General features: G+C 39.8%; 1 protein-coding gene across 6 annotated transcripts in view; it reads right to left on the bottom strand.

Annotated features, from left to right (window-relative positions):
* The window catches only part of STAU2 (staufen double-stranded RNA binding protein 2), a 178009-nt gene that overhangs the window by 76306 nt on the left and 83327 nt on the right, over window positions 1-18376 (bottom strand). For all 6 annotated transcript variants that reach the window (XM_054814527.1, XM_054814524.1, XM_054814528.1 and 3 more), the window contains one exon: window positions 10526-10833. In XM_054814527.1, coding sequence (XP_054670502.1) covers window positions 10526-10833 — 308 coding nt within the window. The remainder of the gene's footprint in view (window positions 1-10525; window positions 10834-18376) is intronic.

Here is an 18376-nt window from a genome sequence, read left to right as displayed (position 1 = left end):
AACTGAAACAAAAAAGAAGCACCTGGCTGTTTCTGGAGGCAAGAAGAGCAAAACTTCAGCAGCACTTGAATAAAGGGCTTTCTTCCTTGTAAGAGGGAGAGAGGTAACGATGGCCAGAATAGAAGAAAGCTACTTTAGACAGATTTCTGGCCAGAACTCAGGTAGTTGGAGACCTTGTGTCAAGAAATTTACTGCCCTTGTAGCTAGATTTGCATTTGCCTTCCTAATTCTGCATGCTCTTAAATGAATTCGGAAACATTCTTCCTGCAGCAAATATTACCTCCTGCAGTATGCTCTGTGAATGAATATGCTAGGTGTCCAAACTTGCATATCTTTCCTTATAGAAGCTGATAAGAGAACGATTCTTATGGTTATTTTTTTCCAGAATGACTACCACTATTTTGACTTCCTTTGAGGACAGAGATAGGGTAATATGGACTAGATGGTCTATAGTCAGCAGAAACATTTCTGAAAGAAATGGAAACTAATAAAACCACTTCTTGTAGATCTACTCTGGGTCACTGCCATCAGCTGTGGTACTGCCTACTTTCTCTCTGAAGTCGGTTGATTAAAAAACCTTATAAAACAGAATGCAATGAAGTCCAGGTGCTTTGATTTTTTGAAGCGCTCTCAAGACCAGTTCTTGCTATCAGCTTGTTCTGTTTTATCTCTCCCTCTATTTCACATTCCCAACATGTTTTCTTACTTTTGGCTAGTCACGTATAAATTAAGGTTTGGAGACCTTGAAGCCCTTACCTACCTAACATAGCCATTTAATTTCAAGTTGATTTTCAGTGTGGTAGGACACCTGCAAGTTTCTGAAAGCCAGGCAAGGACTCAGTTTACAAGTTGCCCGGTGTGCAAATCACAGATGCCACTAATATTACCAATGAAATCCTGACTGATCCACTGCCTTGCTTGAAGGAAACTTCTTTCCCAGTTAATCTGTGTTCCCTTTACAACAAAAATAGCAGCTGTGTTGAATAAATGGGAAGTTTAGTAGCAAATGACCTGATAAAAAAGTGTAAGTTTTCTTCAGAGCACAAAGACGGTAAGTTCACATGGATAACAGGAGTTCTCTGATTTCCTGACTTCTGCCCAGCGGTACACAGCTGTAAAGATGCCAGTGAAGTGTAGAAAGCTGCACTGGTTCTGGCTGGGAGGGAGCTAATTTTCTTTATAGCAGCTCATATGTTGCTATGTTTTGCATTTTTGATCAAAACAGTGTTGTTAGCAGTGCTCTCACAGCATCAAGGCCTTTTCTGCTTCTCACCCCACCCCACCAGTGAGGAGGCTGCTGGTGCACAAGGAGTTGGGAGGGGACACAGCCGGGACAGCTGACCCCAACTGACCAAAGGCATATTCCATACCATACGACATCATGCCTAGCATATAAAGCTGGGGGAAGATGGAAGGGAGGAGGAGGTTTGGAGTTACAGTGTTTGTCTTCCCAAGTAACTGTTAGGCGTGACGGAGCCCTGCTTTCCTGGAGATGCCTGAACACCTGCCTGCCCATGGGAAGCGGTGAATGAATTCCTTGTCTTGCTTTGCTTGCATGTGCAGCTTTTGCTTTACTTATTAAACTGTCTTTATCTCAACCCATCAGTTTTCGCACTTTTACCTTTCCTGTTCTCTTTCCCATCCCACTGGGCAGGGTGAGCAAGCGGCTGCGTGGGGCTGAGCTGCCTGCTGGGGATAATGCGTAACAGTCCATTCTGGCACCTCATGTGGGATATGAGGGGTACAAGATAACGTCAGATTTGATCAGAGTATGCTAGACCAAATTTATAGCTGTCTAGCTACGAATTGGCAGGCTCCTGTCCTTGCCATGGGGCTTGCTTGCTTTGCTGTACATTCAAGTCTAGTACTTGTTAGTGGCTGCTTTTGGCTTCTGCTGTTTCCTGTATTCCTCATCTTTATCGTCCTGTTCTGCTCTGCCTGGGAACATACTGATAACAGCTGGCAGATGGCCAGCGAATTGCTGCTGCTCCTGTGCTGCTGTACTGGGCAGGCTGGAACTCAAGTCCAGGGGACTGTGACCAAGGATAAGTCCATGCTGGAGCAGGCACATCCAGAAGCGTACGTAGCTGTGGAGTAGTCCATGCCAGAGCAGGTACAGCCCTGAAGGAACTGTGGCCCATGGGTAAGGTCACAGTGGAGCAGGTACACCCTTAAGGGACATGGGCCTGTGGATAAGCCCATGCTGGAGAAGGGGCAAGGGGAGGAGTTCATTGTAACATTAAACACTATGGCCTAGTCCAAAGGGACAAGGAGAGCAGATTGTGAGATTGTAATGGATATACCTCTTAATTGCTGTAACCTATTATGTGAGTTGCGTTTTATAGGAAGTACTATAATCGGGAACCACCTTAACAAACGGAGGACAAGCCTCACAAGAAGTAAAGTGCAGCAGAGACCCAACCTGAGCTGACCTGGTGCCAAAGAACTCCACACAACACACCACCTCTCCTGTCCTGAGCAACTACTGTAACAGATGGAGCCTAAATCATGGACTAAATGAACTCAATGGACATTTGTTGACTTTTTAAAGGGGTGGCCTACAGACTAAGGGAATGATATCTGTGCATATATCAAAGGATGGCAAGGGTGGGGTAGTTAATGAGGATCTATTGGATAGCATGAGACCTGAGCATGATGTAAATATTACAGGATAAGGGGTGAGGAATATACTGGGTTTGGCTGAGATGGAGTTAATTTTCTTCAGAGTAGCTTGTATGAGGGTATGTTTTGAATTTTTGATCAAAACAGCATTGTTAGCACACCCATGTTTTAGCTACTGCTGAGCAGTGCTTACACAGAGCCAAGGCCTTTTCTGCTTCTCACCCCACCCCACCAGCAAGTAGGCTGGGGGTGCACAAGGAGTTGGGAGGTGACACAGCTGGGACAGCTGGCCCCAACTGACCAAAGGGACATTCCATATATTCCATACTATATGATATCATGCTCCGCATATAAAGCTGGGGAAAGAAGAAGGAAGGGGGGAACATTCAGAGTGATGGCGTTTGTCTTCCCTAGTAACCATTAGGCGTGACGGAGCCCTGCTTTCCTGGAGATGGCTGAACACCTGCCTGCCCATGGGAAGTGGTGAATGAATTCCTTGTTTTGCTTTGCTTGTGCACATGGCTTTTGTCTTTATCTCAGCCCACGAGTTTTCTCGCTTTTGCCCTTCTGATTCTTTCCCTCATCCCACTAGGGGGGACTGACCGAGCAGCTGTATGAGGCTTAAGCTGCCCACCAGGGTTAACCCATAACAAAAGCCTGTATTAATTTGAACATCAGGCAACAGTATGGTAATTGGTGAAAGTGCAAACTTCACATTAGAGAAAAAAAAAAAAAAGTATCCAGAAGAGACAGAAACTGAGATAATGAGGTCAATCATTTCTACAGGTGTTTATACCCCCTGTGGGTAAGAGACAAACATTGCTGTTAAGATTATTGTACTGGCCACTGAGCACGGCATGGTACCAACACACAGGAAGATAATACCCTTCTTCAAAAGACCAGATTTCAATACTTTCAGTGATGATAGTGCACAACATCATTCCACACGTCATTTTACAGAAAACGATGTAACCAATGAGCAGGTACAGTGCTAGTAAACTTGACTACAACCCAAGGCACCAGGACAAGAACCAAAAGCTTGATTCCACAGCTTGTTTTGCAAAAGCAGGTATTGATAATACATGGCAGCAGGGTCGCTCTTGAGCTACTTCATGGGATTTCATGAATACTAATTTTTAAATATAAATTCCCACTGCCCTTTGACTGTTCACATTAAGTGAATCAGCTGATCACAGTTCCCTCTAGGCCTGACTGTACACTACTGTTTTAGAACAATTTCACTAATATTTGCAGTCTGGTCAATCCTGTTGGGAAAGAAGTCTCCAATGCCTTGAGGAGGGGGCTAGCTGCACAGTTATACACATATAATTACAGGAGGGGTTGACTACAAATATGGATGAAGCAGTATTTGCTTTAACAGCCTTATTTCAAAAGTGTTCTCTAACATTATTCTACAAACATTTTCATTTTTAAATATCCTAACTTTTCCTGGTTTTTGGAGATAAGATCATCTTCAAAGAAGCATTTATTTATATATTTAAAAACAGATTGCTGACATAACCTTCAAATCCATTTTACATTAATGATTCCAGGAAGCATGATGTTATAATTTCAAAAGCTTCCTTTAATTATTGTTCAGTTTTTCTAATTTGAATGAGTGAGAAGACTTTTGTACTCCCCCGAACTAGTGCATTTGCTGGGATTCCAGTCCCAAGCTGATAGTGGCCACAAACCTTTCTGCAGCCGACATGTTCAAGAACAGAACAGTATCTCCTGGGTTCACATTCTAGTTTTTAGCACTTGCTAAACTCTCCCTCATTGGCTTTAGCTGGAGACTTGCTAAAACATACCTTTTGATTCATTCATCTGCAGGGAACTTTGAAAATACACTCTCTCTGACAACTAACACTATAATTGCAACTATATTCATTATAATAGATTCAGTACATTGAACCGTTCCCCCCAAACCACAGTAAAATCTTCCTTTTTTTTTTTTCCTTACAGGTGATTTGGGGGAATCTGAGGAAAATCACATCTGCCATTCATGATTCATAAGAGATGGTTTGGATTTTGTCCAGTTTATCACAGCTCAGCTCCATTTCACCTCTAAATAAATGATCACAACCACCACAAAACAATTAAACTTCTAACTACAACTTTTGTAGTGTAGGCTCAGTAGGTAACTACTGAGGAAAAGTGCAGGTGACTGACATAGTGAGGGCCACTTTACGCAAAGCAGTGAGCCACAAGAAAGGCTGAAAGAAGCAAAGACAAGTTGCTGCTTTCTATCCTGACAGGAACGGAAATGAAAACAACAAAAAAAATTAAGATCGTCTGTTGTAGAAACTAAGACAGGACTTTTGGGATGGGAAGGTAGTCTATAGTCCATCAGAGACCCAGAGACAGGAAATGCCCACTGATTTTCTGGGAAACCACGGAAACTTCATTTGAATGTGCTGCTTCAAAGCCCTCTATTGATGCTTTCACCTCCATCACAGCATTCTTGTTAGTCTGGTTTCATTTCTTCCCGTCGGCCTCCTCAGCAGGGAGATTCTGCCGAGAATGAGATGTGATACTGAGCATTTCTCAGAATGCTTTCACCTTACTTCTACTCACCAGAGCAATAAAAAAACTCTCAAAATTCCCATAACTGTAGCCATTTGAATCTGGAGTCAACGGGGAATGCTTGGGGTTTTTTTCCTGCTTGTTTTTCTCCCTGACCTTGTAATCTGTACCAATGAATTCTTGCATTTTTCAAAGCTAATTCAGAGATTTGTGTTCTGCAAGAGCTCAAAAGACTGCTAAACGTCTTGCTCTAGCATTCTTCTCCTTCTTATTTATCATGACTTTTTTCATGAATGTGACAAGTTTACAGAAAATTTTAAAGAGCAGTCCTGTTGCCCAAATCCATAACTGCTGTGTCGCTCTGTTGCCTTCAGAGATACAACAATTTGTACAAGTAAATGATCTGGCCTTAGTTTTCCAGTTCTAAGTTATACTGAAGATCATCGAAAACAAATATCCCGGTGTGCTGGCAAAGACCAATGAAACTTCAATCGAAAAAAGTCCTGCTTGCTGTGGGAAGAGAAAAACATAGACAGAAAAGGGATAAGATGCTGCTTTTACTGAGGTAAAAACAAGCTTCACAGGTAAGAAAGAAGAAGGGAAATAGTTAATGTCAAGACTCCCAGGGAGCTCTTGCAAATTAAGTATGCATATTTCACTGGGTCATGTGATGAACAAGAACTAACGAAAGGAAAGCCACTTCCATCTAGTGAATGAATTTTAATTTAACTAAGTAAGCAACATTTCTTAATTGTGCCCTGCTTTGGAAAAGAACTTTTGAATTGAAACTGTTATTTCAGCTATCATCAGTGAATTGGCATACTTGCATACAAAATGTTAGTGAAGGATGATAAAGGCAACTGCATCAAATTTCAAGATGCAATGTGATGATAATAATAATTTATATTTCTATTATTTTCTTCAGGCTTAACCCTGAATCCCTCACTCATTCCTTTTTGTTTTAAAAGTTTCCACTGAACTGAAATCCTATTTTCATGACTGCATCTAGGAGCTTTGCTGGAGAAAGGGTTTCAGGCCCAAACCCTTCATCATTAAAAAGACCAAGAACTGTTTAACTATCATGCACACTGTCAACATTCTGACAGCAAATTTAATACTGGTCAAAGAGAAGGAGATCTTGGGTAAAGCAGGGGTGGGATTCACAAACCTTCGCAAATTCAGGCGGGACGGATGTGAAGGTCGCGCACCGTCCTTCACTTGTGAAGCTGGGCGCCAGTTCTGTGGTGCTGCACTGGTCAGCAGCGGCAGCTAAACCTGACAGAGACCAGAGAATGGCCACAGCACGACCTAAGATCCGACGGCTGTTTCATGTACTACGCCGAGTCTGAAGAAGCCAGACTTGCCCCTTTTTGCTCTTCCTGTCAGTGACTACACCCTTCAGCGAAAGCGGCGAGTAGATGCCGAGGAAAGTAACATTATCACTCACAGCAGAGTGACAACTCACAGCGCGTGAGGACACGTCTGCATCAGACGACACAGTCCAGGGCAGAAGTCTCAAGGGTGTGACTGACTTCAGGCAATGAGTTCACAGCATGGGGCAACAGCCCAAATTTGTAAAACGCTATGTAGGGTGCCCAGGCTTATCAGTGAACTGGAAGTCAGGTCCCTAATCTGCACAGGTGTTTATGAAAATCCCAAGAAGCATCTACCTTTTACACCTCTAAATGACTTGCTATTAGCATCCATAGTGCCTGTGATAAATTTGAAAATGGTATTTAGGTGCTTTTTAAAGTTTGACCTGCTCCAAGAAATTTGCGATTACATACAGATCAGACCGAAACCATAGCTCTTTCCTTGAAATTTACTGAGGGTTGAATTTCCCTGAAATTTCCCTCATATATATATTTCAGTAGTGAGATCCAAGCACTCCTAGACTGATTTCCAAATCCCACCTCCGACAAAGCAAAGCAAGTGTTTGTTTTGCTTAAAGCCACTGCAGGGAAAGGTCTGAGCTCAGTGTCAACCCTTGTACGAAGCGTGGAAATTTAGTTTAAGCCCACTTCCGCCGACAGTTCAAAACCATGCACTGAAACGTAGGGGCCACCAGTTAACCTGACTCTAGAGCACCCAACAAAACTTCTCCTGTGTGAGCAGTCCCTCAGAAATGTATGCCTTTGCTACTGGTTGGGGAGATGAGAAACATTTAGAAATGCTCAACAATAAAACATTGAAATCTACCAATGTATAAAATGGAACGGTTAAGCACTAGACAAATGCGGGGCGGGGGGGAAGATATAAATTGTGTAACCATTTCAATCAAAGGAATACATCAAGTAGAAACTATATCCTCTGTGAGATTTTATTATGTAGCCACTATGGAGAAAAAGTTAAGATCTCTAAGTCCTGCCAACGCAGCAAGCCAAGTATGGCTGCAGCCACGCATTGGGGCTGACTGTGGGCACTCAATCATGCCTTTTTAAATTTTACAATCTTTGCTTCATGGAAACTCCCAGGGGAATTTCCTACTGGACTACCTGCAACTTGTGGTTTGCCTCATTAAAACCTGGAGGCTCAAATTATTCATGTGTAAACAGCTTCTCTAAAAGTTGCGATTTAAACAAACTCTCTGAATAATTTACTGCACTTAAACAGTCAGCAAAAATAACTGTAACTTTCCTAATCCAGTTACAAAACAATGGCCAAAATACCACATAGTCACTTAAAAATAACAATTTTACCAAAGCTGAATTTTCCTTTAAACAATCTCCGGGCAAAGTCTGCAAAACAATTACCTGCTAGATCGTATTCATAAATATGAAGCAAGCACTAAAAATGCTTTATTCAGAGTTTGTAAAGGCTTGCTTGAAGAATTTGTGTGTAATTATCACTGGTAATTCGAAGCCTGAGCCTTGGAAGTATCCAAGCTAAACACCTGTTTTTCAGTGACACTGAGCTGCTGCTTATCAATTACAAATATCTTTAGAATAATAAGCTGTAAAACATAAAAATGTAATTTTTTAGTACTTTTCCATACATTGGTCCCGATAACTCTTAATATTAAGGGCTTACAATAGAACATGGCTGAGATCATATACAAACAGTTTAGAAGAATTTAAATTAAATAACCACATTTTAAAGACGTGTCCCCTGCAGCTAAAGAAGTTAAAAAAACCCATTCAAATAAGCAAATAACATTTTTTTTTACATTTACAAATGAAACACCATATGAGTATTTATTGATTTTTTTTAAAAATTCAAAAATACATTGTAACAGAACAGAATGTATACGTTCTTCAATGAAAGACAAAACTATGGTTATCATCCGGACCAGAATACAAATACATGCTAACAATTTAAAAATCATTTTGGGTCATTCAGGAAACATGAAACAAGCTAGGTGTTTGCAAATGCAGTAGTTTTCTACTTAGTAAATATGCCTGAGAAAGTTAACCTGTAAAGAAATCGGCTTTTAAACTCTTAAACACAAAGAGCTTTCTAGGCTGAAATGGTGAAGAGACCTGTGACATGCACCTGACAGGCCACCGAGCCATTTCCCACAGAGATTCTGTTCACTGCTCCACCTCGGCTCAGCCACCCAGCAGCGGCAGAGTTTCACATCAATACCAGGCTTATTCAAGCGAGGTGTTAAAAAGCATGCTAAGATGATGTAAAACCATCAGTTACATACACAGCAGGGACATGTTAATAATCGAGATTCTCTACCAAACTCCTTGGTTTGTACCAGGGCCAAGTAAAAAGCAGTAGTCTAGTTTATGGATGAAACGGATTATGTTTTTTGGCTCAAGGTAAGACCCTTTAAAAACAATTTCTACATACGCATCTAGAATCAAAGCATGGGAAAAAAAACCAGAACAGACACAACTAATCATTTTACAGTAACCACATACTGTAGGCAAGTAGGAATCAAAACAGTAACATAAATTGTGCATCGGTTCTATGAAAATAAAGTGTTACTAGTAGACACAAGCAATCTGACAAGATGTGAAAGCGAGCAGTGAAAACTTCATGGATTGAATTTCTTTTCATTGGAATTCATCTGTTTCTACTGCAGGCAGGTAACAAATGGAACTCAGAAAAACTGAATTCCTATCAGCAGCTCAGCTCTACTATGGTGAGGCTTAGACTTTTACCGTTTCTTGCATTAAGAGACATTCAAACTAATGAATCAAAAATGACATTTTAAAAATGAACACCAAAAGAAAGCTGAATGTACATTTTAGACAGAAACAGTGTTAAGTCAAATCCACAACTGGCGATATCTGATATATGCAAATGTAATTTAACTATGCTGCTTATGCCAACAGAACATCTGACACTACTTCTCGAATTCTAGCAGCCTCTTTTAAATCACTTCCAACAACTGCATGCTTTGTAAATTACATGGGCTTTGATGAAAAAAATCATTATCAGGCATGCAAAAATTCTAACAGAAACCTCCCATTTCCCAATTTTGGTTACATGATCAAATTACATATGCTAGAACATATGAAACCAACTTTTCAAATGAAACAAATTCACAACTCTGAAAAAAAACCCCAAACAAACCAAAACCCAACAAACCTATGACAGGAAAAAGAATATTTCTACATAGCTGGTCCTATCCTCCAATGGTACAACACAGTAAAATGAGCTACTATCCACATACGCGTGTAATTTTGCACGTAATGGTGATCGGGAAGAGGCTTCTTTTCCCCATCTTCCACAGTGCAGAAATGACTGGATGTACTACAGAGGCTGCCACTGTCCTATGAAATGTAGGGTATTTGCCATTGCTGGATGCAGGTCATCTGTGCCGAAGGACTCACGCGCTGACCCAGCGCGGTACACCTTACATTCTCTAGTATGGACTGTGATGTCAAAAACATTCTGCATTGCTCTGACACCAGGTCTGCTCCTAGGCTGCACCTTCTAAACAAAACATTGTTCTACAGGTTACGACTAAGAGGTGCAGACTAGGAAGCAGAATAACGGCTTTAACAACCTGGCCCAGAAGACAAACGCAAAGTTAAGGTGGTGCGTCAGCACCTTCTGGATCAGAGCCGAAGAGAGAAGCCAATGCCAGAGCAGTATGTAAAGCTTCTAATGCCAAGAGGTGAAGACTCTCAAAGAAATGCACGTAAAAAGCATAATTTAAGCCTGTAATTATTTAAGCAGAATAAACAAAGGAGAGGAAGATGGCCTGCAGTACGGTGGATGGAAGAAACGAACAAAAAAGAGAAGGAGGGACATGTATATTGGTGCAGGGTTGTATCTCCTGGACCCAAAAACTGCCTTGGACATCAGCTAATTTTACAAGATAAGTTACATGCATGCCCACATTCAAGAGGGCAAGAGTGAAACCTTGATGGCAATGCTATGATTCTGGCTGAAGAGCTTCATTTTCCCCCTCCCATACCTGAAAGCCTTGAATCCTTGCCAAATACTCCAGCTGTTTTGAAGGTTGCACTGCAGAACAAGGGGAAGCAGGAGATATTCCTTTTAGACCTATGGCTTCGGCAGTTGGGGATGTTCCATTCATGAGAAGTTCCCTGGCAATTGTAGCTGTGCTATTTGTTGTAGGAGATATGCTGAAGAACGAGCTAGAAGTCTGGCTCATTTCTTTTGACGACAAATAGCTTACAGTGGTACCAGGGGCTGATTTGTTGCGGCTTGCTTCCATCTCTTGATAAACGTCAGGAGACAGATGGAGTATTCCCTTTGGTGCTGAAAGTAAAAGCAAAGATCATTCTCATTACTCTAGAATGGGCCTGACATATAGACTATTTTCATTAACACACTTTGCAGCGGAAAACAAAGTAAGCTTTTCAAAGCAGTATCTTTTTTCCACAGTAATTGTAAATAAATTTGCATAATTTATTTAGAAACAAAGCAGATCTGAAATGCCCCTCTTCTTCCTCTTCCCCCACCCTTGTTAAGAAGGTACAAACCTGGACTTCACAACTGCGCCTAGCACAGAATACACAACATGAACAAATCAGGTTTGGAGATCTACAAACCATGAGCAACAGCTGCTACTTCAAAATAGCAGCACGGTCGTTATTTCACCACAATCTTCTGCCTCCTACCTGGTACAATAATTTAGGCTGCTATTTCACAAATGATTTAAACTAGCCTATGTCAGCACTGTCGCCACCAGAAGTAGTTTCGTCCTCTCCCACCTACAGCTGCTGTTTGTACTCGCCAGCTGCTCTACAGCTTGTGCCAGCACCAGCACCTGTAGGACCACGCAGTGATGCTCATGACAACGAGCTGTTGGAGGCAAAAGACGGGGCAGGGAAGCCGTAGCCAAACTGCCCCAACTGCTGCCTTCAAGTGTCTGCTGAATTACAACAGCAGCCTCTGCCTAAACAACCTTCCATTGCCCTGCAGCCACATCGTTACTGTGCCAATGACTCTTATGTGACTGACTGCTCTTCAACGTAAAGGGATTTATTAATTTATTTATTTATTTAGCTGCACATATGGCATCCTATAGCTTGCAAATAGCTACTTGCCTAGATCAACATTTATATTGAAGAAGGAAAGCACGTATGTCATCATTAATATCAATAGGACTTAGGATAAACATTAAAAAATCTAAATTTGTTTACGTGAATTACTTTTAAATATTTCCAGTGAAATGCAAATCAGGGATTTGTCTACATTTCAAAATTTTAAATATGTTTTTAGAAAACATTTCCACCCTAAACCTGCTTGAAAACAGGACTACATACCTGATCAGTTTTGCTGATAGTCCTGTGCATGGAAATGTGCAGAATTAAGGCTGAAGTTTGCTAGCTTTCATATACAACAAAGCATTTGTTGGGAACACGAGTATCCAGTTTGCTGATATAAGAGGAAAACCTCTTCCTTATTATTAATAAATTGAAAAATGATCTCGAAATGTGTAATTTCATATTAACAACATACTTTAATCTTCTAGCATATATCTGAAAATAACATGGGTGAACCTGAGCCATATGGCATTTCATTCTAGGGATGATAAACCTGTTTGTTAACTAATTTAGTAATCCCAAGAGAAATCAAAGGGTTCAATGCTTAATTCATTTGCAGTACATATTGAATTAATCTCAGAATGTAGAATAAATTCAAAGAAGAGAAGAAAATTAATTTCCAGTTACCTAGAAAGGATTCCTCTAATCCTAGTAGTGCAAGTAATATTTTTAAATAACATGTCTACCACAAGGAGAAGACTCAAAAAATATTACCAGTAATTAATATCCTCATTTTCAGCTACATGGTGAAAATTGAACTTCCTCACTGCTGACTCAGCAAACTGCTTACAGGTGAATCTTTTAATCAATTCGCTCACACATTTGGCTTTTAAATTAATATTGCTTTCAGAAAGCTGGAACATCTGCTTATACCATTCACAAAGACGTATCTGTTATTCACCTGATTGCTCTCCCCACCTGCCTTCGTGGGGCTGGGGAGCCTGGCTGGACCCTGAACTCCAACTTTGAAGGTGTTTTACTCAGTCTTACAACTGGCTCCAAAGCCAGCGGACCCTGCGCTGAACTCCAGAGCTAAGCACAAATTCAAGACACTGCTACTGGGAAAGATGAAGAACAGGGTCCCTAAAATTTCTTTTTCTCAATTTGGGACAATTTAGAATAGGACCTTATAGATAACAACAACTGTGTAAACACGCAGCATTATTTTATAGTGCATAATCACTATATGATAGAGTGATTCTATTCCCTTTTTTCTGAGGCTAAAATCTCCAAGCCCTATCACTGCTCATATTTTTAAATAGTCGTATGCAAGAGATAACATGAATGAAAATTAAAATAGATAATACAGATATTGATAGTTGACGATAGGTTACAAAACCAAACAGCAATAATAATATTGAGTGGCAGGTGTTCACGACCTCCTAAGACCTGCCCTGCCCGCTGTAAATCTGATTTCCTACAAATATTTGAGAAACAGAAAATTGAACAAAAGGTAAAACAATATATTTGTTTAGAAATAATATATTAGCCCCCCCAATCAATTTTAGAAAAACATAGTACAACGTTAACTTAAAAAAAGTTTAAAGAAGTTTAAAACTAAATCCAGTGCTGCAGATGTCTGTTCCATTGATGTAATATTACTTAAAACAAACATTTTACATGCTTTCTCAGCCATTTCACTGTTTTTACATGATCCACCCAAATATCTAACTGCTGTCTGGAACAATGGTTTGGAATACTTCCAGATTACTAAGCTTTCTAAATGTTAAAATAACTAATATGCAGCATATGATGAATAAAAAGATATTGAGCAGAGTAATAGCAAATGCTCCTAAAGTACTGACTTTACTCTAATGGTGATGTTAGATTAATAATAGTACTTTTACACTTATGCAACACCTTTCTGCTAAAGACTTCAAAGTGCTTTATAAGCAATAATTAATTTAAATCATACCTTGGCTCTGAGAAGGAGATATTATATTACCATCATTGATTATCTCTGGAAACAAAGTAACGTAATATTACAGACATTACATTAATATACTTGCAAGCTCTTAACTTTTTATATTCAGGGCCTATGTTTCATGAAGCTTCTTACAAAGTTGTTTTAAAAAGGCAGTAACAACTTGGTCTCCTTGAAAACTTCTATCAAGCACATATTCATTGTAATTCATTACCTATTTTTAATGTATTATTGGGGATATTCTTAATATCATTCCTCACTGTTGTCTGCTTATTTCAACTCTGTTGAATTGTAGATGAGTGGATACATATAACAGTTTAGTTCCAGTAGTAGAGATGTTATCACAAGACAAGGAGTATGACATCAACAGAGGAGTAAGAGTAAGAACAAAAGAATTAATCAGAAATTATCTTAATTAGTCTTCAAACAAGCACTTTAATAAAAAAACACGGGAGAAATACTGTCCTCTAGCACCTTTTTGCATTGCAGGAGAACATCTCTAGGTGAATATTTTCTTTTTTTTTTTTTTTGTCTTTCAGATTAAAAAAAATTGGATTTTTGTGTCTGCTAATTTCACCATACGCCAAAGGTAGCATCATAATTACTAGGAGTCACAGGGTCTATAATACTACCATTTAGACCAACAACATCACACCTTCTGCTGGACATACGAATGAGGTACATTCAGGAGGCATGTTAAAATAATTTCCATTTGTATTATTTAAACCTATGGGCAAATGTGCTATGAAAATATGCAGGCTAGCTATGCAATGTAATCACTAACATTTGAAAAACATGTCTTATTCATCCCTAGCAGTAATTGTTAGCAGTCTCTCACAATCTTCTGAAGTCTCCGCAAACCCCACACCAAAGACCTCTCTTACCTAAGAATCAATTTCTTGATCTTCCATTGTCTACTTTTGCTGTCACATACTAGACAACTGCAAAAAGTTTAGACTCCGAGGCAAATGTACGGTTAAGATACAAAATGGCCCGACTATCCTTCACAAGCCTTCCCCTTGAAGTGTAATCTCAGCGCGCTTGGGTTCTGCTTCTTTTCACAAGAGCAGTAGTAGAAGCAGTCTCCAAAAATCTGTTGGAGTGGTGTTATTTTTATCCCTAACCCTTTCTCTATAGGGTGCCTGTCCTGGTTTTGGTAGAGATAGAGTTAATTTTCTACCTAGTAGCTGGTATAGTGTGTGTTTTGATAACACACTCATGTTTTCAGTTGTTGCCAAGCAGCCAAGGACTTTTCAGCTTCTCATACTGCCCTGCCAGCAAGAAGGCAGGGGGGACCTAAGAAGCTGTGAGTGGACACAGCCAAGACAGCTGACCCAAACTGGCCAAAGGGATATTCCATACCATATGACATCATGCTCCGTATATAACTTGGCATTGGTTGGGAGGCAGGGCAGATCAGGAACTAGCTGAGCATTGGCTTCGGGTGGTAAGCAATTGTGCTGTGCATCTCTTGTTTTGTATATTTTTTATTATTAATATTGTCATCATCATTTTCTTTTTCTGTCCTATTAAACTGTCTTTATCTTAACCCATGAGTTTTACCTTTTTTTTCTTTTCCATTCTCTCCCCCATCCCAGGTTAAACCACAACAGGTCCCCTTGGCTAGGAAGACAGGGTGCCTTTGGCTGGGAAGACAGGAGGACCTTTCTACAAAAGGGTCCCCCACTGTCTGGACCTTCACTCCTTCTGGAGTTCACGGAAACAAAATTAACCATCAGAGGGACTTTCTGCATGGGGAATGGGGTTAGGAAGAAAAACGACTGACAATATCACCAAATGAGCCTCAATGTATTAAAACTCCACAAAAATGGAACTTGCTGATACAAGGACAGTGACAAGTTACCCCACAGCAGTGGGCTACTAAGTTAAGAAAAGTTCAGAGTGATGACAGTGTTGCCTGCACACTCACAGGGATTAGTGTCTATAATGGTGCCACTGGTGTCCCCTTTTCAATTTTGTACTTCCGTCAGGAAGACCAGAAAACATAAAAAGCTGAGATTTTTATTTTATCATTCGACTCCAAAAGATGACCTACAATACAGGCTTGTATTGTCAATGCACATATATATCAGTGCTAATTTTCTCTCTTTTCTACAGGACCAACACTGTAGGGATACTCTTCCTCTGCCTTCACTCAATGACTTCTCCGGGGTAAAGGTCACTCATTGACTTTTTGTGTTTTGAGGACACTTTGTCTAAACCACAACTTTATTCTTTCTCGGAGAACTACAATTTTCTCCCTGGGCTCTCACTGGCCCTACAGGAAAGCTATACTGTTGGTGCGTCAGAAGCAGTGTGAGCTGGTGTATGACATCCCCTGACACCTCCCAAGAGCACATTTCTTCCCTGCACCACAACCAGTGATATGGGGCACCAGCATGAAGGAGTACTTGTATGTCTCGTGTAATGATGCAAAGTAAACTTCATATACGAGCATGTCATATACATGGTTTAACACTCTGATACTTGAAATCATCCATCACTGGATGAAAAAAGGATTGTTCATAAAGAGGTAATCAATATTTTTGGAACTGAATAAAATACTCTATACATAATAACCAAAAAGGTTTTTTTCAGATTATGCTACTTGTATTCACATTGAATAAAGCCTTTTTATATTGTGCTGCTTAAAATACGTGGCAAAAACTTGTAGTAAGACATTAAGCAGGAAAAGCTAGACCCAGATCTAATCCTGACTTCACTATTATGTAAGTTAAAATGGACAAAACCTTAAGAGGCATGGAGGACTTCCACATGCAATAATTCCTCCATAGAACTGGCAGGTGCTCAACATGCCCTAGAATATGGCCCATTACAAATCCACTGAGAGTAAAAAAAAGAATTTACAAAACCAAATAACTATTTCAATAACAAGACTGAAAAATGTAAATATTATCATAAAAAGAAATTATCATTTTATACTCCACTCACTATAAAAGCCTATTTATATGCTAGAATATTTTCAAATTTTGTTTTATTACCTCAGTAGGAACTCAGAAAATGTCAGTCAAACACTTGAATAGGTGAATAGTACGGCTGTTATGTTCTCAGTAATAGTCTACACACAATCTTGGCTTGAAATACGAAGATGCAATCATTACCTACTTAACACAGCTATCTGTGGTATTTCTAAGTCACTAGCTACTGCAATATTCAGATGTGAAAAAATGTTTTGTCATTACACAATATCCTTCAATCAAAAGATCTCATTTACGTGACCTTAAACAAACTCATATTATATAAAGTCACTCATTAAAATACTAGTATATTTAACTTTAAAATAACCATGACACTGAAATAAATACTGTTTAGTTCTTTGCAAAGTGGTCTTGATATCCTTAATTTCACTGGTACATCATTTGTACAGCCAACTTGCAGTATCGCAGGAGACTTAAATTGTATAAATTTGGTGTTTCACTTATGTGAGGAAAGTCCTTTGAAATCTCCCACAGCTTTACTCCTGCTTGGGAACAAAAGGTTTTGGTAAAACTAAGACTTAGTGTTTGCAGTGGGGAATTCCTACAGGATATTCTATGAAATATTCCAATATACAAATGAAACACCTACACCATTATTTTTAGCTGATAATTTCTGCATCATAAGTTTCCAACAATATATCAGTGTACCAGATAACCTAAGATTAAGGTGAAGCAGGTTGTGAAAAGAACCAATCTAAATGAAGAAGGAAGGACAGTATTCTTATCAGTAAAGACGATCAGCAAATTTGGAGCAGGAGCAAATCAAGCTAGTGAGCTGACAGACAAGGTGCTTGTAAAAGCTGCAAGAAAATTATTTTTGAGGGGTAAAGCAATTAGGAGAGTGCCTAAGTGCAACTGGAGGTGACCTGTGCAGGCAAGACTATTCATTAACAGATTAAGAGGGGAATGAGAATTGCGATGATGAAAACAAAGGCATGATCCACACGTAGAGATGAAAGAATGAACAAGTCTACTAGACAAGGATAGAGAGGTTGCTGAAGCTAAGAAGGTCAAGGGGGACATCAACAAGCACAGCATAGGTATGAGTGAAGATGAAACCAGAGGAGCAGAAAGCGGTGGGGGAGTGGAAGTCATAGGGGTAAGATGTTTGATGTAAAGGAGAGAAGATGGAGGAGAGAATGGAGAATGAATTCTTGGTTCTGACAACAATAAAGCTTCAGTTTGAGCATTCCAATTCTTCAAGGATATTATTATCCTAGACTAAGGGTGGGACGCGTGGTGGGTTCCAGGTTGGGGGGATGGAAGTAGGAAAAGGAGAAGACTACAGAAAAAGACTTCAGAAAAGTGAAAGCATTTAGAGAAACACAGTATTGGGTTAATTGTGTGTTACTGCTCCGTTTGCTTGGCCAAAGACAGAAATCCAAATGCAGATAATTTGCAGAATTACATTATTAAATCTGAAATTGAGAATTAACATCAATAAAAGAGCTCTGCGTTGCTACTTTACATGCAGTTTTTTTCAAAGGAATAGGCTAGCAACCTTGAACAAATGTAATTCATATAGGAATTTTAGGGGACTGGGAGAATTTCTCTGAAGTTACCTCTGCCCACAGAGCTGGCTATCTACTGTCATGATGGCTGTTCCCTCTTTATACATTTTATGCATCAACATCACTAGTTAAGCAGTCTCCTAGAAAGCTGACTTGGGTTCCTTCTCAGCCTGAGGGCATCCAAACCACAAGCCTCACAGCCCAAGTGTGTGTTTTGCACAATTCACACGACTCAAGAACCAGGCAGCAGGTTGCTTGCAACTTTTTTTTTTTTCACCTGTATCTAAAAATATGCAGAATATAATATCTGTAAACCAA

The sequence above is a fragment of the Grus americana genome, chromosome 2 (assembly GCF_028858705.1).
Source record: "Grus americana isolate bGruAme1 chromosome 2, bGruAme1.mat, whole genome shotgun sequence".
Lineage (NCBI taxonomy): Eukaryota > Metazoa > Chordata > Aves > Gruiformes > Gruidae > Grus > Grus americana.
This window is presented reverse-complemented; position numbering and strand designations above follow the sequence as displayed.